Source organism: Polypterus senegalus, chromosome 8 (genome assembly GCF_016835505.1).
Source record: "Polypterus senegalus isolate Bchr_013 chromosome 8, ASM1683550v1, whole genome shotgun sequence".
Taxonomy (NCBI): Eukaryota; Metazoa; Chordata; class Cladistia; order Polypteriformes; family Polypteridae; genus Polypterus; species Polypterus senegalus.
Window position 1 is genome coordinate 136,060,273 of NC_053161.1, and position 26,224 is coordinate 136,086,496.

General features: G+C 36.5%; 1 protein-coding gene and 1 long non-coding RNA gene across 2 annotated transcripts in view; one reads left to right on the forward strand and one right to left on the reverse strand.

Moving 5' to 3' along the window:
* Positions 1-25,632, forward strand: LOC120534306. Its single transcript, XR_005634724.1, has 3 exons — positions 1-24; positions 1,819-1,947; positions 25,399-25,632. It is a non-coding gene; the product is annotated as an uncharacterized LOC120534306 (long non-coding RNA).
* Positions 1-26,224, reverse strand: part of epyc (epiphycan) — a 63,344-nt gene that overhangs the window by 34,977 nt on the left and 2,143 nt on the right. The window contains exon 2 of the mRNA XM_039761798.1: positions 23,476-23,682. Coding sequence (XP_039617732.1) covers positions 23,476-23,673 — 198 coding nt within the window. The 5' untranslated portion in view covers positions 23,674-23,682. The remainder of the gene's footprint in view (positions 1-23,475; positions 23,683-26,224) is intronic.

Sequence of the window (26,224 nt, forward strand, 5' to 3'; positions counted from 1 at the left end):
CCTTGTGAGACAAGGACACTCATGGTAACTATATATATTTCTCTTTTCATAAGAACTAATTACTAGTTTACTATTTTAAAAAATGATTTAAGTTTTTGCTTGTTTGCAGTTAATTTTTTCTCTGATTGTATCCATTTTATATTGTACTCATTATTCACTCTGTTTTGTCTTGTGATTATTTCTGCATTTACAGATGCTAATTAATATACTGATGACTTAAACACATACATATATTTGTAACTCCACTTAATCCAATTTAGGGAAGGGTTCAGAGTTAATTCTGGCAGAACTGGGTGGAAAGCAGGAAGCAACCATAGACAAAATGTCAGTCTATCACAGTCATACACATCCTCGCTCCCTCACACATGTATGAAAAAATGGCCTACCTAAAGGAAATGCCATGAAAACATTGAAAAAACGTGAAAAGTACACAGGCAAGTGCTGCGTGTGTGATGTAAATCTACTACACTGGAAAAATGAGACAGCAGTGCTAATCATTGCACCGCCATACTGTCTATGACCCAGATACACGTTCAAATAATATTTTCTAAGTTAGATTTGAATGATCCTCTTTATGAAGATTTTCTGTGGTTGACTAACACCTGAAGCTAAGTGTGAAGTGTTTATTAAAGCAAATCATTAAAAATGAGATGTGTAAATAAACAAGTATGAAGAGATAATTTTGCTATGGCTAATATTTAAAGAGTACTGAAAATAAAATAACCCATAGTTATGCTCTGAGGTAGACTTAGTTGCTATTATGTCAAGTTCTGGTAGATTGCTCAGGTCAAAAGGTTCTTTAGTTATAGCCAAGGGGCAGCAGCATTATTATTTGCCATTTATAGAATCTTTTGCTGTAGCTTCTCTGCAAATTCCAGTTGTTAATACTAAAAACCTAATCACCCTTTTAACGGCACACATTTGAGCCTGTTCTGACATGAATCGTTCTTTTTGGGAAAAAGTTTTCTTCTAGTTCAGAGCTAAATTATTAAAGAAAGAATTCCAATGAGTTAAGGCACATATATTCATTTACAGTTTATCTAAGCTGCTAGGCCAAAACAAAATTATATTTTTTTCTGAAGGCTTAAGAAAACTTTTCTGTTTACTAATAGTCCTTGAATTTACTCTTGAGTTTAATAAATTGTATCTAATTGGGTTTAATTAATATATATATTAATTATATATATTATATATTAATAATATAATATTTAATTTATATCTAATCTAATTTTGTTTGAAAGAATATGAAAAAGAACCATAATCATATTGCTTTTTCATATTTTATAAAATGTAGTTTCAAACAATCATATGATAAAATTTACAGTAATTCATAAATTTCAATTTAAAGATTAGATGTTACTTTTGTAATGAAATAATTATAATGGGCATAGGTTTATACTGAAAATTGTGCTAACTGCCGTATATTATCTGCAATAGTAGTGATGTAAAGAATTTTGTTGCACATTTAAATGCCACACAAAAGTGTTATGGACACAATGCAAACAATATTCTCTTAGTTAAAGAGTGTTTTCAATGTTTTGGAATTTACCCCCTGTAGTTTGAAGAGGCACACTTGGAGAGATTTTGATAACTCTGCGATTATTATCTCTAAAAATGTGAAGGGTAAAAAATCTAGGTGATGCTATAAGCTTTGAGTGCCTGATGATGCATATTAAAATCAAAGCAGGTATGGGTTTTATCTTTAATTTACAGACCAACTGGTCTTAATTCCTCACTCTTAGCTGATGTATAGTATGCTCATCAGAGGACAAAGAGGGTGAACGTTCTTTAAACATTTTGTCTCCTTTTCCCTCTAAGCTCTAAAAAGACGTACCATTAGGGCAACTGACTCCACACCTTCTGGTCAGAGTGCTGAGGTGGTCTATTATTGGACTCAGCTAACCGCAAGAATGAGCTCCCTCACGAATGAGACATAAACCAAGGATGGTAACTTTTGCCTTTCTTTCCATGTAAAGCTCACCATTGAGGTGGTGCTATCGTGTGCTGTTTTTGTTTTCATTTTGTTGAAATTAAATGGGTTGACCCAGCTGGCATGCCAACCTTTCATAATTCAGGGGTGTGTCATTTCCCCTAGTCGACAGCAATGAGTTTATCAAATTTATGTCTGAATCTTCTTAAAATAATCTTAATGGGTAACTTTAATATCTTTAGTTAGAGTCATCATATTTCCCAAGCCCAAAAAAGAGGACACAACAATTAAAAAAGACCGTGGGCCTTTACTGCACATTAATGAAGCAGACAGCTACTTATTCCATCTGGACCCAAGGTTTCTTTGATTTTTGTTTTTTTTAAGGACCTTTCTGACATCATTCTGGTGAAAGAAGGGCAGACTCTTGGCTCCAGTCCTCACTCTGTTCTTCTCTTGACTTACTTCTTAGGTAAAATCCTTCTTAGAACTCATTCAAGTTTTTCGCCAACTGGAAGTCAGTTTTGACCAATACCAGTTCAACTCGATTACTGCTTTTTGATTGAATGCCAGCCATCATCTTCATGCTATTCCATAATAAGCCCAGGTTATCAGTCTGCAGTTCATTCTCCATCCTGTTCTTATACTTCAGCTTTGCCTGCTTTATTACACGTTTCACCTCATTCTGTAATTCCCTCTGTTCTGTTAATGTTAATGCCCTATTTTTTCGGGTTATCAGTTGTTTTAGATTTCTGGTATTCCATGACTTGTTGTTAGGGTATATTTTGGCTGATTTCATGGGTAAGATGGTGTCCTCCCAGAATTTTATAACAACTTACAGTGTCCTTCAGTTCATTAATGTTGGCCCTGGATTTTTCAAATACGGACCAGTCAGTGCACTCAAAACAGCCGTGCAGGCACTCAACAAAGTCCTCGTACCAGACTTGAATTTATTTGCTTTCTGGCTTTTTTCTCTTAAGAATGCGTTTATAGATTGGAATAAGCTGGCTACAGTAATGATCTGATGAACCCTGTGGCAGTTTTGCTCTCAGTTCAAAAGTACCTTTGATGTTCCAATAACACAGATCAAGCACTTGGTGTAATGGGTTGGGCAAGTGACATATTGGTAAAAATGACCATTAAAGTCTCCCAAAATAAAGTTGTGAGGAATCAGTAGACAGCGATTCAAGCCTCTATAGCACTCTGGAAATGGTGTTAATGGCCTTGCTCATTATGGTTTTTGGGTGAATATAAATGATCATCATGAAAATCTGTGGAAATTCTCTGGGCAGATAAATTTGGCGCAGTAAGGCAGACAGAGGTATCACATCTTTCGTGCACAGTTTTTCACTAACCACCACCATTTTACACCATTGTTTATTTATGTAATGGCTGACACCTCTGCTCTGTGACTTGGTGCACCAAATCCATCAGTTGTCAAGTAGTCATCCATTCAGCCAGGTCTCTGTAAATGCCAAAATACACGCAGCTCTGTAATGAGTCGGAAAGCGTGCACACGCTTGAAGTTTGTCTACTTTATTGCAGAACGATTAAACATTTCCCATTATAACAATCGGTAAGGGGGGTCAAATTCCATACAGTTTTTTCAGTATTTCTCGATTACCACCTCTTTTTCCCCTTTTCCAAGTTACACGACTATTATGACAAGTTATGCTGTTAATAACAGTGCTGAGATTTACTGAGAATGTGTGTTCAGGCAAGTTCCATCGAAACAGGTACTCTCTGCTGTTGGAAATCCATGTAGGCTGATTATGAGGATTTGCGTGAAGAGCCCAGGTTAGATTAAACTAAATGAATACACATTCTGAATTTGTTTACTTAGCTACAACACTGTAAGTAGACAAATATACATACTGTATATATGTATATATCACATAACACATGGAGCAAGACAATTCTGCTGCTGGTCACTACGAGTGACCAGTGACAGCGCCCTTACTGCAGCAGTTTTCAGTTGCTGCTTGTTTGTTGGATTTTCTGCCATCAGTTTTGTCTTCAGCAAGTGAACATGTCCAATTGGTTTGAAGTCAGTTGATTGACTTGGTCTTTGAAGAACATTCCACTACTTTGCGTTGAAAAGCACTTCAATTTTTATTGGATCATTGTCTATCTCAACAGTGAAGTGTCATCCTATCCATTTTGTAGCATTTGGCTGAATCTGAGCAGATAATATAGCCCTGTACACTTCAGAAATCATCCTGCTACCGGTACTAGTACACTAGTGACTGACTTCCATTGGCAGCCTTGCATGATTTACGCCATAAAACTGCCTCCACTATGTTTCACAGGTGATGTGGTATTCATCGGATCATGATACTTTTTTCTTTCCAACATTCTGGTATACACTCACCTAAAGGATTATTAGGAACACCATACTAATACGGTGTTTGACCCCCTTTCGCCTTCAGAACTGCCTTAATTCTACATGGCATTGATTCAACAAGGTGCTGAAAGCATTCTTTAGAAATGTTGGCCCATATTGATAGGATAGCATCTTGCAGTTGATGGAGATTTGTGGGATGCACATCCAGGGCACGAAGCTCCCGTTCCACCACATCCCAAAGATGCTCTATTGGGTTGAGATCTGGTGACTGTGGGGGCCATTTTAGTACAGTGAACTCATTGTCATGTTCAAGAAACCAATTTGAAATGATTCGAGCTTTGTGCTGCTGGAAGTAGCCATCAGAGGATGGGTACATGGTGGTCATAAAGGGATGGACATGGTCAGAAACAATGCTCAGGTAGCCCGTGGCATTTAAACGATGCCCAATTGGCACTAAGGGGCCTAAAGTGTGCCAAGAAAACATCCCCCACACCATTACACCACCACCACCAGCCTGCACAGTGTTAACAAGGCATGATGGATCCATGTTCTCATTCTGTTTACGCCAAATTCTGGCTCTTGTAGTGGAGATGAGTGGTACCCGGTGGGGTCTTCTGCTGTTGTAGCCCATCCGCCTCAAGGTTGTGCGTGTTGTGGCTTCACAAATGCTTTGCTGCATACCTTGGTTGTAACAAGTGGTTATTTCAGTCAAAGTTGCTCTTCTATCAGCTTGAATCAGTCGGCCCATTCTCCTGTGACCTCTAGCATCAACAAGGCATTTTCGCCCACAGGACTGCCGCATACTGGATGTTTTTCCCTTTTCACACCATTCTTTGTAAACCCTAGAAATGGTTGTGCGTGAAAATCCCAGTAACTGAGCAGATTGTGAAATACTCAGACCGGCCTGTCTGGCACCAACAACCATGCCACGCACAAAATTGCTTAAATCACCTTTCTTTCCCATTCTGACATTCAGTTTGAAGTTCAGGAGATTGTCTTGACCAGGACCACACCCCTAAATGCATTGAAGCAACTGCCATGTGATTGGTTGATTAGATAATTGCATTAATGAGAAATTGAACAGGTGTTCCTAATAATCCTTTAGGTGAGTGTATATTGACCTTAGTTTCATTTGTCCAAAAACAAATTCTTCTAGAACTGGACAGGCTTTTAAAAAATTTGTTCTGCCAAAGTCTGATCCATCCTTCCTGTGCTTGAGGTTTACCAATGGTTTGCTTCTTGTGATAAACCCTCTTCATTACTGAACTCTTCTTGATTGTAGACTTTGGCAATGATAGGTCTGCCTCCTGGAGAGTGTTCTTAGTTTGGCTAAATGCTGTGAAGGGATTATTCTTCATCAAGGACAGAATTCTAGAATCATCTGGCACAATTATGTTCTGTGGTTTTCCAAACCTTCTTGTGTTGTGGACTTCATCAAAGGGTTCCTTTTTTTGAAGAATGTACAAAATGTTTCATTTGACCACTTTTCATGTTTCTGCATACCTCTCTGTATTGTTTTCTCAGCCTAATGACTGTTTTTACTTGCATGGACAGCTCTTCGGACTTCATATTGACAGACACAGTGACAACTTCCAAATGCAAATTTCATACTTGGAATTAATTCCAGGCCTTTTAGATGCTTACTAGGTATTGAAATAATGACTGGACTGTCCCACCTGGCTATGGAACAGCATGTCAGTCACATGTCCATGTACTTTGGATCCCTGAAAATAGGGGGACCATGTTTAAAAATGCCTGTCTTTTCTAAACAGCTCATACAATGTTTTTGTTTAACCCCTTAAATTAATGATGAAAGCCTACACTTCAACCACATAATGATTGCTTGATTTCAAAATCATTGTGGTGGTGTACAGAGTCAAAATTATGATGATTGAGTCTATGTCCAAGCACTTATAGGCATAACTGTAAGAGCAGGAGAAGCATTTGTAATTACTTCATTAATGCCGATTATGCCTAATATTTGTGGCACACTGTTTGAGAACCACTCATCTACTATTGTGGGTCCAAATGATGTTTGTTAAAAGTTAGTAAAGTATTTAAAAAAGGAGGTGAATTGAAAAATTAAACCTGGTTGGGAATTATGAGCCACAGTGTGAAGAGCCCTGACAAACTTAAGAGTTTTGTAAAATCTACCTATATGCCTGGATAAACCCCTAAAAAGAGGACATTTCTTTGTAAACATAGATGTGTGGTAACCCTATCCACAGTCTTGTATGATTTTTTTGTTTAATTATTAAAGGTCCTACTCTAAAACATATACATTTCATTACTTAAAATGCATGATTAACCCATTTCACATCCTGATTGTTGGTAATTGCTAAGTTAAGAACTGCTTTAATAAAATGAATGAATGTATAAATGAACGAATGAATGAAAAGTGTCTGTCGATGTTTTCAAAACATCCAGATGTTCTTTTAGTGGTTGTAGTTATTCATCCTAAAAACGCAATATGAATAAATTCTAAAGCAATGAATTTGAACTTTAAGTGCTATGTATGACAAAGGTTTAACTCTTCCATGTCACATTCCAATACTACGAAAATCTGTTTTCTTTATCTTTGAAATATTACAAAATGTAAATGCTCACAGTCTAAGTTATCAGAGTGGTTTGAATGGAAAAGAGTGTTTGTCCATACACATGTCCAAATTTGTAGATTGTTTATTGTTTGGGTGGAACTGCATTGTTGATGAATATTAGCACAAAACTTGGACAAGGGAGAATCTGTACCTTGCATCCAAATTCTAGCAAACCAAGGTGAGTAAAATTAGAACTTTACTGCACAGATAATTAACAGGCAGGATGTAGGCAAAATCTGGGATCCAACTGCTCACCAGAATTCCAAAGAATGTGCAGACTGCAGCTAAGAAATCAGTGGTCTGTTTTTAAATAATTAATTGTGCAACAAGAAAATGCAGGCATTAGTTGGGCATGAGTGTGTGTGAGTGAGTTTGGCTGTATAGTTAACTGAGCTGGCTGACTGCTCCATTTACATGTGCAGAGGCAGATGGATCAGTCAGGTGCCTCAAAGATGCTGCGGAGGGAGCAGCTCATTGTACCCATGCCCAATCAGGCAGAAGAGTATCTAAGGAGCCTGCATGGGACAGAAAGGGGTGAAAGACTGAGAGATTGAAAGAACAAAGAAGAGATCAGAGATGGAGGTTAAAGAAAGGAGAGAGAAAGCAGGCAGCCGGGAGGAAGTCCCTAAGGTAATGTGCATCCAATGCTCAGGGGCTGAAGTAGATCACTCCAGATGAGCGACCACGAAGCGGGAGAGATGCGCTGCTCGATGTAACAACTTGCTGTATAAGTCCAGGAGAAAGGCAATGGAGCTGCAAGGGTAACAGAAGGCTCAGTGACCTGCTTGTGTAGCTGTAGTGTCTGCAGGTGCACATGTTGCATTGTGTGAAGAATAAACCTGGCCTTAACCAAAGCCTAGTGGCAGTTGTATAATACAAACAAAAGATAATGAATGCAAAAAAGAATACTGAATACAACAGAAAGAATAAATACAACACTATATGTGAAATCAAATATCAGACAAAAAAAATTAAGGAAAAAACAACAGGTAATATGCACTTGCCAGCACAAGTGGCTGTTTATGTTTTGAAATAATCAGACCTATTGGAAGCATGTATATTGACAATAATAAAGACCCTAAATAGATCCCTGTGACACTCCATACATCATATTGTATCATATATAATGTCACAGATTTCTAATGCACAGTATAATCACGACAGCTGACAAAGAATTTTCTTCCTGTTACATAAGAGTGAATACAACTCAAGGCACTGCCAGAAACTCCAGCCCATTGTCTAAGGTAGTCAATAAGAATGTTGTTGAATGGCCATATACACTGGGAATAACAAGTGCCCCTGAATCAAATGATTTAATGTTTTGTGCTCACATTAGATTATCATTGCTGTTGATATTTAAAGCTTATGGTTCTCTCCACAGCATCTATGCCATTCTAGATGAGAGTAAGGCATAGTAAAACCAGTACAATGGCGAGAAATAGGAGATATGTTAAAAACAGACTATTGATTTGAATAGGTAGCGTTGGATATGTTTAGAGATTCCTGATCAGATCTGGAGAAATTTGCAATGGTATCATCATATTCATCACATCATGGCTGTGGACTAATAATAATGACCACAGCTACATCCTTAAGGATGATGTTATATTTAGCCAAAAAATTAAAGATATTTTTGTATGTTGAGCTGGTTAAGAATTCTATACAGTCAATTGTGGAGGAGCTTTTGTCAGGGGATAAAAAAATGAAATTGCCAGCCGTGTTCCACATTCAAACCTGGCAGTGACAGAGATGTAAGTACTCTATAATGTTTGTTTATATACCTCTCTGGTGTTGTAGCCATCGTCATCAAATAGAAGTTTCATAAAACTAGATGAAAACTTTCAAAAAGGGGAGAAAACTTTTAAAAGGATGTTTAGGTCAAATTATGGTCTATGAAATATCTTTAAAATACCTAATAATCAGTAAACATGTATTTAAAGAGCTATATTAAATAGTTCTTTGTTTTTTTAATTAAGATTTAAAAGGCACCAATTGCACTTTAAAATATGGGTTAAATATTTTTTGTCTCATAGTAATTCAATACTATGAGACAAAACCTTAACAAAGGTTAACGTTTCTCAACAATATGTGGCTAATAAATGCACCACTGCAAGCTCATAAAGTTCTATTTTAGTGTTACGCACATCTATACATCTGGTGTATAGTAAAGCATGTATCTTTTTTACTAAATTGACTTTCACAAAATAGGCAATTTGTAATGAGCAAACATAGCTACAATATAAATGATAACTAGTAATGATACTTGGTAAGACTAAGTAGAAGGAAGTATTCTTGTAATGTCAATTTTACCTAGTATATAATGCAGAAGTAGTTCACTTAATCAAAATATGAACAAGATGCATCAATATAAATAAAACGCAAAGTACAAATGTAAAGAGAAACAAAATAAGACCCTGCTGCCCCTTTGGCCTTACCTGTACAGGTCTACTATCCTTATCTACTTGGTGGAGTAGATGGCCTCTTGTCTAACTCACAGTATGCAAAAAATGACTACCATCTCTCTCCTTTAATATCTTTCTCTCTCTTATATACAGTCCATCTATCCAGACCTCTTTTTCTTCCACCTGTGAGACAATGTGTGATTTTTCTTGCGTGAAATAGCCAAATGTAAAATTATTTACAAGACAAGTGTGGCTTTATAATTTCTTGGGGCACCAAGCCTAAGCTTTCCATCCTACTGTTAACACACTAAGATCATTTGCCCAACTTCAAAGTCAGGAAACTCTTGCAGTTGCCTAGGTTCTCTGTCCAGTTTTTCTACAGGCACATTTTGCATTCTTCTTCTTTTACCTTTGTCCCTGACCACTGCTCTTCTGAGACTACTAGATAACACAAGGAGCATGCTCATCTCTGGCAGTGTCCATCTTACCACATTGGCATAACTATATGATTCGCCATAAATGGTGAGACCTCTCTCTGTGTTTCTATTTAAGTGTATGTTAATGATACAAACCATCCAAAAGTATTTAAAAGTAATTTTCCAAATTTTCTAAATCAAATCCTATGCAGAAAGTTAACTCTTTGTGATTTTTTTTTCAGAGAATTGAAACTCATTTTTTTTAAAATGGGACATTGTTTTACATTTGAAAAAAGTCTCCAAAAGGAAAATACAAAAACAGGTTAGGGTTTAGGGTAAGGGTTAGGTTGATATGATAGTGTACATTACAGCATTAGAACATTAGATCATCATCTAGATGAGAACATGCCATTCAGGCCAACAAAGATCAACAGTTCTATCCACTTAATTCTTCCACGGTTACGGTTTGTGTGAAATTTACCCTTAACAAGTACCCAACTGTGTCTCCATGTTCTTGATGAACTTATTTTAAAATAACAGTCTCAATCCACCGTACTAATTCCATTCATAATATTAAACACTTCTATCATGTCAACTCTTAAACTTCTTTTGCTTAAATTCAAAAAGGCTCAGCTTTATTAATCTTTCTTCATAATTCATCCACAGTAGCCCTGGAATCAGCCTAGTTGCTCTTCTCTGGACCTTTTCCAACAATTGTATGTCCTTTTTGTAGCCTGGAGACCAAAACTGCACACAGTACCCCAGATGAGGCCTCACCAGTGCATTATAAAGCTTAAGTATAAACTCTTTGGACTTGTACTCCACACACCATGCTATATAACCTAACATTTTATTTGCATTCTTAATGGCTTCTGAACACTGCTGGGAAGTTGATAGCGTAGAGTCCAGTACAACTCCTAAATCCTTCTCATAAGGTGTATTCTCGATTTTCAGACCACCCATTGTGTATTCAAGCCTAACATTTTTACTTCCTATGAGTAATACTTTACATTTACTGACATTAAATTTCATCTGCCGCAAATCTGCCCATGCCTGTATGCTGTCTAAGTCCCTCTGTAATGATATAACGGATTCCAAATTATCTGCTAATCCACCTATCTTGGTATCATCTGCAAACTTAACCGGCTTGTTACTTATATTCCTATCTCAATCATTTATATATATTAAAAATAGCAGCAGCCCTAGCACTAACCCCTATGGACCACCACTCTTAACATCGGCCAGTTCTGATGAGGTTCCTCACACCATCACCCTCTGCTTCCTGTGTCTGAGCCAATTCTACACCCATCTAAAAACATCACCCTGAACTCCCACTTCTTTAAGTTTGATGCCTAACCTCTCATTTAGCACCTTATCAAATGCATTCTGAAAGTCAAGATAAATAAAGTCATATGCTCCACTTTGATCACATCATTTTGTTGCTTCCTCATAGAATTCCAGCATGTTACTAAAACATGACCTCCCTCTTCTGAACCCATGCTGACTCTGCAGAAAAAGTACTTACCAAGTGTTGCTCAATCTTATTCTTAATAATTCCTTCCATTCATTTTACTGTGAGGCATGTTAAGCTTACTGGCCTATAGTTGCTTGGATCTGCCTGTCACCCTTTTTGTGTAATGAGATATTTGTTATTTTCCAGTCCTTCGGAATCTCCACAGTGTGCAGTGACTTCCTAAAAATATATGTCAAGGGTTTACATATGTACTTGTTGGCCTCTTTAAGTACTTGAGGGTAAATATTATGTGGTCCTGGTGATTTGTTTGATTTCAGCCTATTTAATATGGGCAATACTACTCCCTCTACAATTTTCAAATCCTTCAGTACCTACTTAGTAGTTCCATTTATCATTGGGAGGTTATCCACTTCGTCAACTGTGAAGACCAAAGAAAAATGCAAGTTTAGAGCGTCTGCTGTTTCAATGTCTGTATCTTTTTATTCCCTTTTATTGTTCCTGATGCATTTCACCTCCTCCTTGACCGTTCTTTTACTACTAAAATACTGAAATAATCTTGTAGGGTCCCAACTGTCTTTTAGTCTACCTAATATTATGCTGTTTGCATTAATATTTAGTTCCTCTATTATGGAACCTCTAAGTTTATACAGATTTAAAAAAATGCCTTATTGGGATACAGCTGGCCTACACCAAGCAATTCATAAAATAACTGAAATATGTTCTGGATAAAAACCCCACAGTTAAGGGTTTATTGCTCATTTGTAAATCTGAAGGACAGCTATGAAAATGTCAGAAATATTTCATATACAAACTGAGAAGAACAATGTAATAAACATAGAAACTGTGGCATTGACTGTCATGATACATATTATCAGTGCCCCTAATTTAAAATATAAAAGCTGAAACACAAAGTAACAGTACAGAATAATTTGTAAAATTTCTGTTCAACGCTATTAGACCAACTAAATATAACATGGTGGTGAAAATAATGTTTCAGTAAAGAGGAAACATATGAATGAATCTGAATTAAGTGACACATCAAGTCTCTCCAAGAGACCTAGAAAGAGAGTTGAAAGAATGTAAGCAGAGAGTAATAAAGCAGGATTTTGGAAATGTAAGAAATCAACCTCATGGTTTTGCTTGGTTTATGCAGTTCAAATGGATATTCTGGAGAGAGTGTTCCACCAAACACTGTGCAACATGGTGTCCTAGTGGAAGCATATAGATGTACCATCCTGAGTGTGAGTTTGTTTAATATATGGGTTAGATTAAATATAAATTCAAATTGATCCTTTAGGATGTGTTCTTGAGTGGGTCATGTGAATGTCTGGTCCACTTTCCGATGTTCAGTCCTGCTATTTGACAATGTTAGAATGAAATAAGACCTAGCACCCCAATATATCATCATTATAATTTTGAAGATTATTTGATATCTGTTGTAGGTTAAATATTTGTGGGCTAATAAGGTTGCAGTGTTTTGTTTTCGATCACTATATATACACAACAGTCTTCTGAGCCTGCTGTAACCAGCTAATACCTAATTTAGGAAGACCATTAAAAGTCAATAATAAAAACAACAATAGCATTTTATTTTTAATGTGCCTTTCAAAACCCTTAAATGTATACAGAAAAAAACACAACAAAAATAAATTGATAAAAATGCATAAATAGACAATCTTAAATCATATTAGTTAGAAATTTATATATAAGCTACAGTAACAAATACGGGCAGTGACAGAACTTCGCAAAATATTTTGAGAAAGAGGATTCCATTAAACTGGAGCACCTATTGAGAAAGCCCTGTCGCCCATATCAGTTTCAAAAGATCGAAGTTGGAAACCTACAGCTATAAAAGCTCACAGTTAGAATGTTACTTAATAGTGTTTTATAAATAACCAAGAGTATTCTGTACTTAATGCGTTATTTATTTAACTGGAAGTACAATTCCCTTAAAGTTTGTGTGACGTGTTCCCAAAACTTGGTGTGAGTCAAAACTCTAGCAGCAGAATCCTGGGTGTACTGCAGTTTGTTTAAAACACATTACAAAAGATGAAACACACTGACATTTTGATTGTTATGAAATATTGTAGGCAATAAGACATCACACTAGCCCATTCTTGATATTATACAAATGTAGATTAAACACTTGCCATCTGCCAAAATCAAAACTGCCTAAAGAGTGGTTATTTTTCTTAGATGAAAAAAAGATATTTTCAATGGACTATTAACATGTGAGATAAATGACAACAAAGAATCAATCACATGTAATTCTTAGACTTCTAACTAAATAAGCTGGACAGAAAAAAATACCAACTACCAATAATTTAAAATGATCTTAGTCAACTGAGATATACTTCACTAATACTTGTTTTCCCTGCTTAATTTAAAAAAATTGATATCAGCCATGACGTCCAATCACATGCAATCAATAAGAAAAGTTCATTGAAGGAATGTGAACATTTTTATGAAGAACTGAATGTGGTTGGCACAAACAGGATAGTCTGAACAATGTACACAAATAATATTATATAAGGGAACCATATACAAAGTCCCTAGAACTGAAGCTGGTGGCACAATCTGAGTAATGGGTACCATAGAAGATTTATGGAAACCCAATGAAACTAACTGTTGTCTATTAGATAAACAGGGCCTTAAAAAAAGTTGAAAATATTGTTAGCAATACATAAAAGTGACTACAAATTTTCAAGCAATACAGCATGACAAACTATTGCAAAAGCAACATTCAGCTACATCAAAATGAGCCTGTGCACAACTCCTGACTGACTTATTTGTCTCTCTTACCTGTGCCATTTCAGTACAAAAATGCATTAGTACAAGCAAGGAGTGAAAAGAGCATAAGAAAGTACAGAATCCACTTTAGAGAGATAGGTTTGAAGGCTGGAACAACGTTTATGAATGATAAAATGTAGTTTTGACTTTAGCAGAGGTATGAGATTTAAAGGTCAAATGTAATTGCAAAGTTACTTACTGAAGAAAATGGGATAGGTTTTACAAAATAAAGGTAAGTCAAGATTTTCTTATGCAAGGTAAATTGTGTTTTTGTGCTCTAGGTTTTCCATATTTGATAGACTATCTATAAGTGATATTTTCCACAGTTTATATATGGAGGAACATGAAAAAAAAATCAACTTTGGGTTTTTACTTGAAAACATGTTATAATAACATGTTCTGAGCATTTTCGCAATGACACATGTCTGTATGTTGTGTGCATTTACAGTCATATGAAAAAGTTTGGGAACCCCTCTTAATTCTTTGGATTTTTGTTTATCATTGGCAGAGCTTTCAAAGTAGCAACTCCCTTTTAATATATGACATGCCTTATGGAAACAGTGGTATTTCAGCAGTCACATTAAGTTTATTGGATTAACAGAAAATATGCAATATGCATCATAACAAACTTAGACAGGTGCATAATTCTGGGCACCCCAACAGAGATATTATATTAATACTTATTTAAGCCTCCTTTTGCAAGTATAACAGCCTCTAGATGCCTCCTATAGCCTTTGATGAGTGTCTGTATTCTGGATGGAGGTATTTTTGAGCATTCTTCCATAGAAAATCTCTCCAGTTCAGTTAAATTTGATGGCTGCCGAGCATGGACAGCCTGCTTCAAATCATCCCATAGATTTTTGATAATATTCAGGTCAGGGGACTGACAGCCATTCCAGAACATTGTACTTCTCATGCTGCATGAATGCCTTTGTAGATTTTGAACTGTGTTGTGGATCATTGTTTTGTTGGAATATCCAGCCCCTGTGTAACTTCAACTTTTTGACTGATGCTTGAACATTATCCTGAAGAATTTGTTGATATTGGGTTGAATTCATACGACCCTCGACTTTAACAAGGGCCCCAGTCCCCGAACTAGTCACACAACCCCACAGCATGATGGAACCTCTACCAAGTTAGACAGCATGTAGCAGGTGTGTTTCTTGGAATGCGGTGTTCTTCTTCTGCCATACAAAGCACTACATTTTTTGTCTCATCAATCCAAAGCACTTTGTTCCAAAATGAATCTGGCTTGTCTAAATGAGCATCTGCATACAACAAGCAACTCTGTTTGTAGTGTGAGTGCAGAAAGGGCTTCTTTCTCATCACCCTGCCATACAGATGTTCTTCGTGCAAATTGTGCTGAATTGTAGAACGATGTACAGATACACTATGTACAGCAAGATGCTCTTGCAGGTCTTTGGAGGTGATCTGTGGATTGTCTGTAACCATTCTCACAATCCTGCACATATGCCGCTCCTGTATTTTTCTTGGCCTGCCAGACCTGGTTTAACAGCAACTGAGCCTGTGGCCTTCCATTTCCTGATTCCATTCCTTACAGTTGAAACTGACAGTTTAAACCTCTGAGATAGCTTTTTGTAGCCTTCCCCTAAACCATGATACTGGACAATCTTTGTTTTCTGATCTTTTGAGAGTTGCTTTGAGGATCCCATGCTTTCACTCTTCAGAGGAGAGTCAAAGGGAAGCACAACTTGCAATTGACCAACTTAAATACCTTTTCTCATGATTGGACACATTTTTGTCTAAGAAGTTCAAGGCTTAATGAGCTAATCCAGCCAATTTGGTGTTGCAAGTAATCGGTGTTGAGCTGTTACAGGTACTCAAATCAGCAAAATTACAAAGGGACCCACATTTTTGCACAGGCAGTTTTTCACATTTGATTTCATTTCATACAACTAAATACTGCTTCACTAAAAATCTTTGTTCGAACAATGGGACTCCGATGTCCCTAGGAAATGAAAGACATAGCACTGTTATTTTTTTTATTGAAAGGAAAGTAAATTATTATGTAGGCTGAGAGGGGTTCCCAAACTTTTTAATATGACTGTATATGTATGTGTTAAAAAATTGTTGGACACTACTAATGGACAGAGCTAATGGACTGACTCTTATGTGGGCAACTTCTTCTTGTTAGGTTTAAAAGTTAAAAAGTTTTTTTTGGTGAAATATCCAAATATTCCACTTGAAGCTTTTAAAATTTAAAGTTTTTAAAGTTGATAGCAACAACACTCAATTCACTGTTTAGAAGTTTGCATTATTTAGCACGCACATTTACGACTATTTAAAGAAAGACTTTTATGAATCTTAACTAATCAAAAGTTCAAACTTTAAGCTTTTAAAGTAAAAAAAAAATTCAAATATCACAATCACAGCATCTAAACCCGAAAAGAAAGAAATAGTTATTGCATTTTATGGTTTTACTAAGTTACCACTTGTGAATCGACTTTAAAGCAGACTGAATTGTGAAAAATAAACATAAGTGAACATATTTTGGTAAATTGCTCCATATACTTCACTCATGTTGAAATAGTAATATTTGAAAGTCATATGCTAACATCATATTTTTTAGATAGAGTTGGGTGTTCTCAGCATTTGAATAAAACAATTAAACTGACCAATAGTAGAAAGCTGAGGATGTGTTTCTACAGAAAAGAGGCTGTAGGACACCACATTGAGCAATAAATGTATAGAAGATAAAATGACATTGTAACAGCCGAATCCTTACCCGGCCGGCAGCTACACCTCCAAGACCTGTGGCCTGGATAAATTACTGAGATTGAATCTAATTATCAAGCCATACCTTTAACAAAGTAAACTTTTCCCCACAATCGACGGTGTAAATAAGCACAAAAGAAAAGCAGATATGTAAACTTAAACTGATAAATTGTATTAAATGAAACAGAAAATTACAACATAAATATATATATATATATATATCCCTCCACCAAAGCAACGACGTGACAACAACCTATATGAATATGGCAAACCCTCCCTTGCCCTTGTAACATATAACAAACAACACGAATAACAAAAATGAATGAGATACGGAAATGAACGGTCGTGAACTTGAGTCCGAGTAACAAATGTCCTGAATGCAGATGATTGGTTAACCGATATATGGAGTGTTTGTAATTCCCGGAACAAAATGGAACAGCCTCACCGTGTATCCTCGGTGTGTGGTGAATGATGAAATCCAACCCCAGGGTCTCTCGTGATGAGGGTATTGGAGTAAGTCCGTCTGAATGAAAAACAAACTGGATGGAAATGCGCGATGTGGAATACAGCAGGTACAGATGGTTAGTGGTCGTTCAAAATGAAAGTCTCCTTCTCTCTCTCCTCTCTCTTCTCTCTCTTTGTTCCCTCTTGATTGTTTTTATAGTCCTGTGATGGATATAATTGATTGATTGTAAACCGGTGCTTTCCAGGTTTGGGGCTGCGGTCTCCTTCCATCATTCGTCCCCTTTTACAGGGATGGCATTCACTGACACAGGTCCTGGGGGACCCCTGTGGCTGCAGGTTTTTGTTCCAACCAGATTCCTAATCAGTGAGAACACCTGATCTCATTTAATTAGCTGGTATTATTTATCTTTTATTCTACATTCAGAAAAGTACAGCAGCATGATTTTTAAGAATTACATTATAAGTTTTTTTTTAATTGGCAGTACTTGATAGTAGAAGAGATGAGGAAAACAGCTTTGCATCTTTCTACTTTTTAACTGTAAACAATGTGAAGACGACACCGCCTTCAGCAGTGAGGGGTCGTGAGAATAAAGTGGACGCTCAGAGGTTCAGAATGTCGGGCTGCTCTGCCGGGTTGAGAGCTTCACAGTTTTGGGCAGGGTCCTCTCTTCTCGCACTGTTTGTGACACTTCGAGTCAGTTCCGGTAGGCTCTACGAACAGCGACTTGGGATTCCCCAATGACCAAGGTTCTCACCACAACTACTACGCCCCGGGTGTCGGCCAAACACTCAGGTGCCTGTACAGCTGCATGCGAGCCTTCACTTGCTCGCTCTCCCGCACCAGCTTTCTCTCTTTCCCCACTGCTTCCTGCTTTTTCCTCCTGCAACCTCCCGCTTGTTCTTTCTTTTCCTTCCCCTCTATCCGACTCGCACTTCTGTTTGTCAAGAGGGCATGGCAGCTGTGCCAAATCAATGGTCCCAGGAATAATCACGGCTGTGGACAGTTTCTCACCTGTGCACTTAGGTGAGAAACGGCCACACTGCAAATTGCCTCAAGAACCGCTTTAGCTAAACTACCACGCCCCCTCGCTAAGCCGCGAGCGCTGTTATTATTTATTTAAAAATAGATCTATTGTCGTGCGCTGTGAACCCGCTACACCACAGGTTTACATCTAAGAAGATGTACCGACCTCTTCATGTTAAGTTTTGGACTTGGGACTTGTTTGGACCTTCTGCCCGTTAAGCACGGAATGGCAGCGTTTCACAAGGGATCTGCTACCGAGAGATGATCCAAATACATTTAAGCTGCTGTTTGTGCTACTTACCTGTTGTGTTATAGCGCCTTTAAAATGTACTTTACCCGAAAGCACCCCAGTACTGCTCAGTGTATCTTTACTTCTTACATGTTAATGTTTTACTGTTTAATAATTTATATACTACATTTTATTTTTATCCCTTGCACTCAGTGAGCGAAGCCACTGGGTAATCAGCTAATTATTAACTAAAGAAGTTGAGAATATGGTATGCAACAACTGGTGAAGAAATAAATTACATATTTGAGGTCTTGTTTCTTTAAAATTTGAGATTGATGTTTTTAAGATCACTGTAATAAACTGAAAAAAAATTATAAATATGCTTTATTTTTTTTTTTAAAATAGTACTTATATGGAGTAAAGCTTCACATGAAGATGAAAGGACCTCTATAAAACAAATTGACAGACGTAGAATAGATGACATTGGCATGAAAAAAATAGAAGTTATAACAAGTACACTAAAATAGTACAAGCTGAGGAACTGATGAAGTATCTACATTCAAAAGATGAAAAGAGCAGATTTCTTTTTCCCTGGCAGATCATTTAAAGGTGCTTGAAGAGAAAATGCATAAGACTGTATTACTATGCTGTGCAATGTACTGTGTATGAATAAGGGGAGTGGCCAGAAAGCTTTATCAACTGATAAGTGCTTTTTGAAATAATAAGAAAAAATAAAATAAAGTGTGCTGAAACAGACAGACTACCCAGAGGTGCTTAATATCTTCTCAAAATCATTAGGTGTGATTATGCAGAGATTTATCCTGAAAGCTGTCACAAGAAAATCTTGTGCTATATTATTGGACTAAAAACATAATAGATTGTCTCTAAAATCTAGCAGATGGGATTGCAGGATGAAAGCTTAGACAAAGAGGAAGAAAAATAGGTTTATACCCAACAAGTATGTAAAACTAATAGCTAGCAGACATAGCAGCACTTGAAGCTGTGCAAAGGAGAGCAACCAAGTGCATCCTGGGGTATAAGAACATGTTCTGCTCTGACAGACTTGGAAAATTAAACCTGTTTAGTCTCAGGCAGAGTTGGCTGTATGGGGACCTAATCCAGGTCTTCAAATTCATCAAAGGCATTGATAAATTACATACATCCAGCAGAATTCTTTCATCTTAAGAGTGAATCGCAAAGTCAAGGGCATCAGTGGAAATTAAGGGGAAGTGTAATTTAAGACTGAAGCCAGGAAGCACTTCTTTATGCAAAGAGTAGTGGAACTCTGGAACAAATTACTGAGACATGGAGTTGAAGCAGAAATCTTGACAACCTTTATGAAACATCTGGATGAGATATTGGGACAGCTTAGCTATTAGCTAAATAAACAGGCTTAAAGGACTGAATGGATTCCTCTTGTTTGTCAAATTTCTTATGTTTCAACCACACCTAAAATGTCTGAATAGTACCAGTAAAAATAGGACAATCAAATATAATTACTTTTGTATTACATTTAGTGCATACCAGTACTTAACTATATAGAATTGCTAGTGTTAAATTAACACTTCAAGTGTTTACTTGGCCTCATTCTAGAAAGTGTTAATTTCACACAGTGATTTTACTTTGTAGTCAGGTTCATTAGACAATGTACCTTTCCCATATATTTATTTTCTTCAGCTAAAAGTTGTAAGCACCAACGCTACACAGCTGCACATCCAGGAAAGAAACAGAGGGATAATGGACAAAACTGATAAGACAGACAAAAAATGCTGATATGACCGGAAGAAAATTAGTGAAAAACAGGTAGGAGTGATTCACATGTTGGGAATAATAAACATGAGGGTTAATAGTTTAGCTAAAGGCCAATAACCGGAACCCACAAAACGAGTAGATCCTGGAAGAAATACACTATTAAATAATGACCATCATAACACAGGTGTGCAACCTACCATGACACATGTTGATAAACTACCAAAGTGAGTAGCTTTCAAGAAGCAAAAAAAAATGAACTTGTTAACAGAGTATTACACAAGCCAGTAGCAGGGTACCCCATTTGGAAACTGAATTAGGAAAAGAATAGGGGAATGAAATGACAAACGAACTGTGCAAATACCACCAAGGTGTAGCACAACATCCCGATTCAAGTTATTCAGTTCAGTTAATTCCATTTTCTACTGATTCAACAACCAATAAATGCAGTAGTTTCTGTAGTTTGCCAGAGAGTGGTGAGTGTATAGTTTGACAATAGTATGAGAAAGACGCCAAGATCCCATTGACTAAAAAGTAAATCATGTTTATAACTGAAGACGCTTGAGATAAACTGCAGGAATTACAGTAATCAGTGACCAACATATTTATTTGAATTTAAAAAATAGGCCTTTAAAGTTATTAATTTTCATCCTGTCAAATCATAAGGTAAATTAAAAAAAAACAGTAATATTGCAGAAGGTTAAAATTTTTAAAAAGTTGTCAGGTGTATAAGACCTTATACAATAGATGACGTCAGGTTTATATTTCTAATCATTAGTAAGGAAACTAGAAAAATAATTTCACCTAAAATTAGAAGATTAATAAAGAAACAGGTTATGGTTACACAACATTTTAAGCACCAGAGTTCTAATATTTTATAGTTATGTAAAATATAGTTATTATAGTTACACAACATTTTAAGCACCATAGTTCCAATATTTTGCATATCTGATACAGTTCACATTGTTTTTTTCTGTTAGAAATCACTAAGGAATATTCTTTACATTTTTACATGTAATATTTTAAATTATTACATGTAGAAAATAAAAATGCTAGGTTTTAGTACACAATGGGAGGTCTGAAAATTCAAATGTACATCTTATGAGAAGAATTTAAGAGTTGAAGTGGACTCAACACTATCAACTGCCAGACAGTGTTCAGAAGCCATTAAGAAGGCTAATAGAATATTAGGTTATATAGCACCTTGATGTGTGGAGTACAAGTCACAGGAGGTTCTGCTCAAGCTTTATAACACACTGGTGAGGCCTCATCTGGTGTACTGGCTGGAGTTTTGTTCTCCAGGCTACAAAAAGGAAATAGCAGCACTAGAAAATGTCCAGAGAAGTGTAACTAGGCTGATTCCAGGGCTACAGGGGATGAATTATAAAGAAAGATTAAAAGTGCTGAACATTTTTTCAGTTTAAGCAAAAGGAGATTTAGAGGCAACATGATTAAAGTTTTTTAAAATTATGAAGCCAATTAGTACAGCGGATCAAGACTGTTACTTTAAAATGAATTCATATATTGCACGTGGACACGAATGGAAACCTATTAAAGATAAATTTTGCACAAACAAGATGAAGTTTTTCTTTACACAGAAAACCACAGACACATGGAATAAGTTACAAAGCAGTGTGGTAGACAGTAGGACATTAGGGACTTTCAAACTCAACTTTATGCTATGTTGGGAGAAATAAATGGATAAGAATGGCGAGCTTTGTTGGGCTGGATGGCTTGTTCTAATATTGTAATGATAAATCTGATATGAGTGTAAACAGTTTACATTCATGTATTTTACTATGTTTGCTATCAATGTCATCTTAATGAGCTCTGCTGGGTAATGTGCAAGGCCATTTTTGCCAATTATAAAAATGGAAATTTATAAGCATAGTTTATGGTGGAGGAATCAATAGACTCCATGTTTCATCTAAGTGGATGTAGGCAGTGCTATATCAGCACTTTGCCAGTTCCTAATAAGATATCTAATGTATTATGCATACCATAATGTTACCAACATTTTTTTCACACGGTGGTGGAGTACTAGTCTGATCACAGATCATTTTCTCATTGAATCACAGTACCCAATGCAAGTTTCCATTAGGTTTGACACAGTTATTTATTAACAGTGTGCACTTTGACTGTGGCTCTTACTGCTTTAGCAGACATTGTTGTGATGCTAATTATACATGCAAAATGTAGTATAATGCTAGAAATCACATACACAAAACCTAGGCATCAAGTACGGACTTTAAACAATCTTCACAGAGTTGTGATGATGAGAACCTCTACTTTTACTATTGACAAGCATCTGCCAAAGGATAAGACTATGGGTAAGGGTATAGAAACTAAACAACAAATACAAAATATTTGAGAAAATAACAATAACCTGACTGCTGTGTTCATTGTTGTCTAAATAGGTGAGTGGTTAGTCTGTGGTGACAGTTTTGAAGTAATTGATTATTTTAAAGCTTTGCTCTATACTCTGTTTACATTTGTTTTGTGATGTCACTGTGTCACTATTTTGATTTTTTTTAATCATGATCACAGCTATTTTTGTATTTTTTTAGAAGACTATGGCCCTATTGATATTACAGACAGCAACCCATTGCTGCCACATGATCACTGATCTTACAAGGCTTGACTTAACCTATCACCTATCACTTATATTTAAATGGTTGGCATGCTGATGCTATCGTCCACGTTCCTACATTAGTAAAACAAACAAATCATTAAGGTAGTGAAGGAAGGGTAAAGCATTTAAGGTATTTACAGTGTATTTTGAATTTTGATTTTTAGAATAGGTTTTGGGCTTAACAATGTTGGCGTATTCTGATCTCCTGGTAACAAACTCTGCCTGCTTCTGGCCATGTTATCTTTTTCATATCTCAGTCTTGCTATATTGTGCCTCTACGCCTATAGAATAGAAACTACTTTGCCATTTTCTTCATTATTGAAACTACTTCAATCATTTGATGGTCATGCAGTTCAGTCTGCCATTCCCTTCCTTCCCAAATCTAAAGTTAGTTGTGGCTCTTTATATAATGTACATCCCAACGGTCAAGAGCACTCTGAGAAATGTTCTATAAGTTTTCCACCTGCCAGCTGAGTACAGTTTATCACTATTATTCACCTCTGCCTTAAATGTTTACATAAAGGCACCGGCGTTCATTAAAATCTGCTCACTTAGTCACACACACAGGTATATAACTCCTTGTTTGCTATTGTTCTTGTGCTCATCATGGCATGCATTCTATAACTTTGTTTAATCTTATTTGCTCCTTGTAGAATCTCTAATAATTCACATATATTTATATATATTTACCTGGGGTTCATCAATTGTGAGCCCATCATCATAATCATAAATGTCTTGATTCTCCACATTAAGGTTTTCTAGGTCGACATCATAGTTTGCTGCATCATATGTGTCCAGATCATCCAGCTGTCTTCCTTGCCTTGAGGGAGCAGCAATAATCGCCTTCAGAATAACACATCCAAGTAGAATATTTGCTAAGGTTTTCATGATCAAAACCTAAAAAGAGAGAATGAGACACATAGATCTTCATTAAGCATTTAAACGAAACTGTTACTCTGTAAAATAGAGTATGTTATATTCAATAACTTGCTGCCTGTCTGTTCAAGATGGGGTACATTCTTTGAGACATTTGTTTTGCCTGTATCTGTTTGTTTTGTCACATGTACTCTGGTTTTCATCCCAAAAAATGTACATGCTGGGTTGATTAGAAACTTAAAATTAACAAGTTTGTGAAAAAGAGTCAGTGTATCTGCAATGAAGTGTCATGAAATCCACTATTGATTCTTGACTGATGCCACAAGTTGCTGGGATAGACCTTAATCTCCTAAATTGGAAGAAGTAAGGAAAATGATTGACACCTTTATGGCTCACATTTCATCCCAAGCTTATTAAATAGTAGTACTGACAATGTATACTGATGTACATGGTAAGCGATCAATCAGTTATACTGAATCGTACAGTTTGCTGGTTCTACTACATTCCATATTATTTTTTTAAACTGGAGATTGCAACAGTAAAAGGATAAAATAGAAGTCAGTTCAACATATATTTAAAAAACAAAAGTGTCAGTTGTTTCTTTCGGTGTATGTGAAGACTCAACTGTTAAAATGTTTTGTCAACAGGCTCCACAGCCATGAACTATATTAAAGGGGTCAGAAAATACATGAGTGCCTTATTAACAGCATTAGTCTTTGCAAAGGTTACAATAAAGCAATGCTCTGGCAAGAACTCCTTTTACGTAGGGAATTAAAGGCTGAGTTAAGGTCAAGATTAAGATGTCTTCCTTCAGTTGCTCAACTGCTGGTATTGTAAGAACCACAAAAGTGAGAGAGAGAAATATTTAAAACAAGTTAATAAGTGAAAGAAATTTTAAAAGTAAGGGATCTTATTCAGTGAAAATCCGGTGGAAATGTGATTCTGGAATCTGGACTTTGAGACAATGGAAAATTGCATTTTTCTTAATCTGGATGTCCAGGATTTTCACTGTTGACCCTTCATCAGTAGCATCTTGGCTTAAGTTAATTTTCCCGCATGAAACTTCCAGATACCAACAACAAGCTTCTCTGTTAAAAACTTTTTTTTATCGTTTTCGACTATCTAGATCCATATTAATGGTACATAAAAAGTACCTCTACAAACCACAATGTACAAGCTTACGTAACCTTTGTAAAATACAAATCTGTTGTGAAAATCTCTACATTGACTTAGTGGACCTGTTTCCATATAATCTAGAATGTCATTGACAAACTCAGGGGTATGGACGAAAGTATATATTGGTTTAAATGCAGTGTTTGCAGAACGAGCAGTACAGTACTTTTTTACCAAATGCTGAATTACTGTATGTAATTCACAAGACTACTCCTAATAGAATATTATTCCACAAGTCGGACCTTATGTGCCTGTACAAACATATAGCTCCCTAACCAAATGCAATGTTCCAATGAATGCAGCTTATCTTCTCTCTAGCATACACAAAGATAACGGAATAAATTGAAACAAAATGTTCAGAGGACCTACCCATTAACATTCCATTTGCTGATGCTAAAACTAGAGTGGGGTTCTCAATGTGACACCCTGCAAAATTGTAAAAATTATCATGTCATACATGTGTGTCTGGGGGCCACCTTCCTGGCTCTGATAAGGTAAGCAGTTCTACCCCAGGATGAGAGAGGGTGCTGATGCTAACATTATCTTCTCCTTCCTCCTCCTCAGCCAAGAAAAGATGCCCAAGATTGACGACTGACCTCACCCTGCCACCCAGAGAAAGCTCCACCCCTTATGATCTCAGCCCTATAAAGACAGCTCGGTCCCAGAAGGTGACGTCAAATGCCCAACTGACACTTGTAAAGAACAGAGCTCCTGAATGCCAGCTCTTATGATTTAAGTCTTTTATGTTTATATTAAAAGAGGTTACCAAGGAAGTACCCCAACCTTTCTTTCATAGTTGTTGGCAACCATTACAAAATAAAAAGATAAATAAAAAACAAAGCACAATGCTACATGTGTATGACTGTCACTAAGTCTGTGTAAACCACTGTACTAAACGACTGAACTTAAAAAGTGAATGGACTCTTGTATGAAATGTTACTACATAAAATAAAAAAGTCACTTGTTTGCTTAGCATTTGCTGAGTTAGCACTTCAGGTCCCAGTTTTGTGGAAACAGAAAATGAATAGCATTGAGTCCAGATTAATTATATTCTCAGTTTGAATCCTCACTTGGGGCATCTTTTCTGTAGAGTTTGGATATTCCCATACCTTTTTGTCACAATCATCGACCATTTATCAAAGGCTAAATTGTTTGACTCAGCATTTGCCCAGTTTGAATGTGTTATATGTTTAGAAGGCTGCAGACTGAAAATGACCTAATGCCAGGACAGACCCCTGCTTTCTGAGTTTTCAAGCTGAAAGAATCCGCTGTCTGATTCTGGGCTACACTACTTTCTGGACTCTTTAGTAAACTTGTAGTAGTAGGGTGATGTATCGTGTTAGACATTATGGATGCAATGAGAAGTGACGCAAAAAGACACCTTTTATTG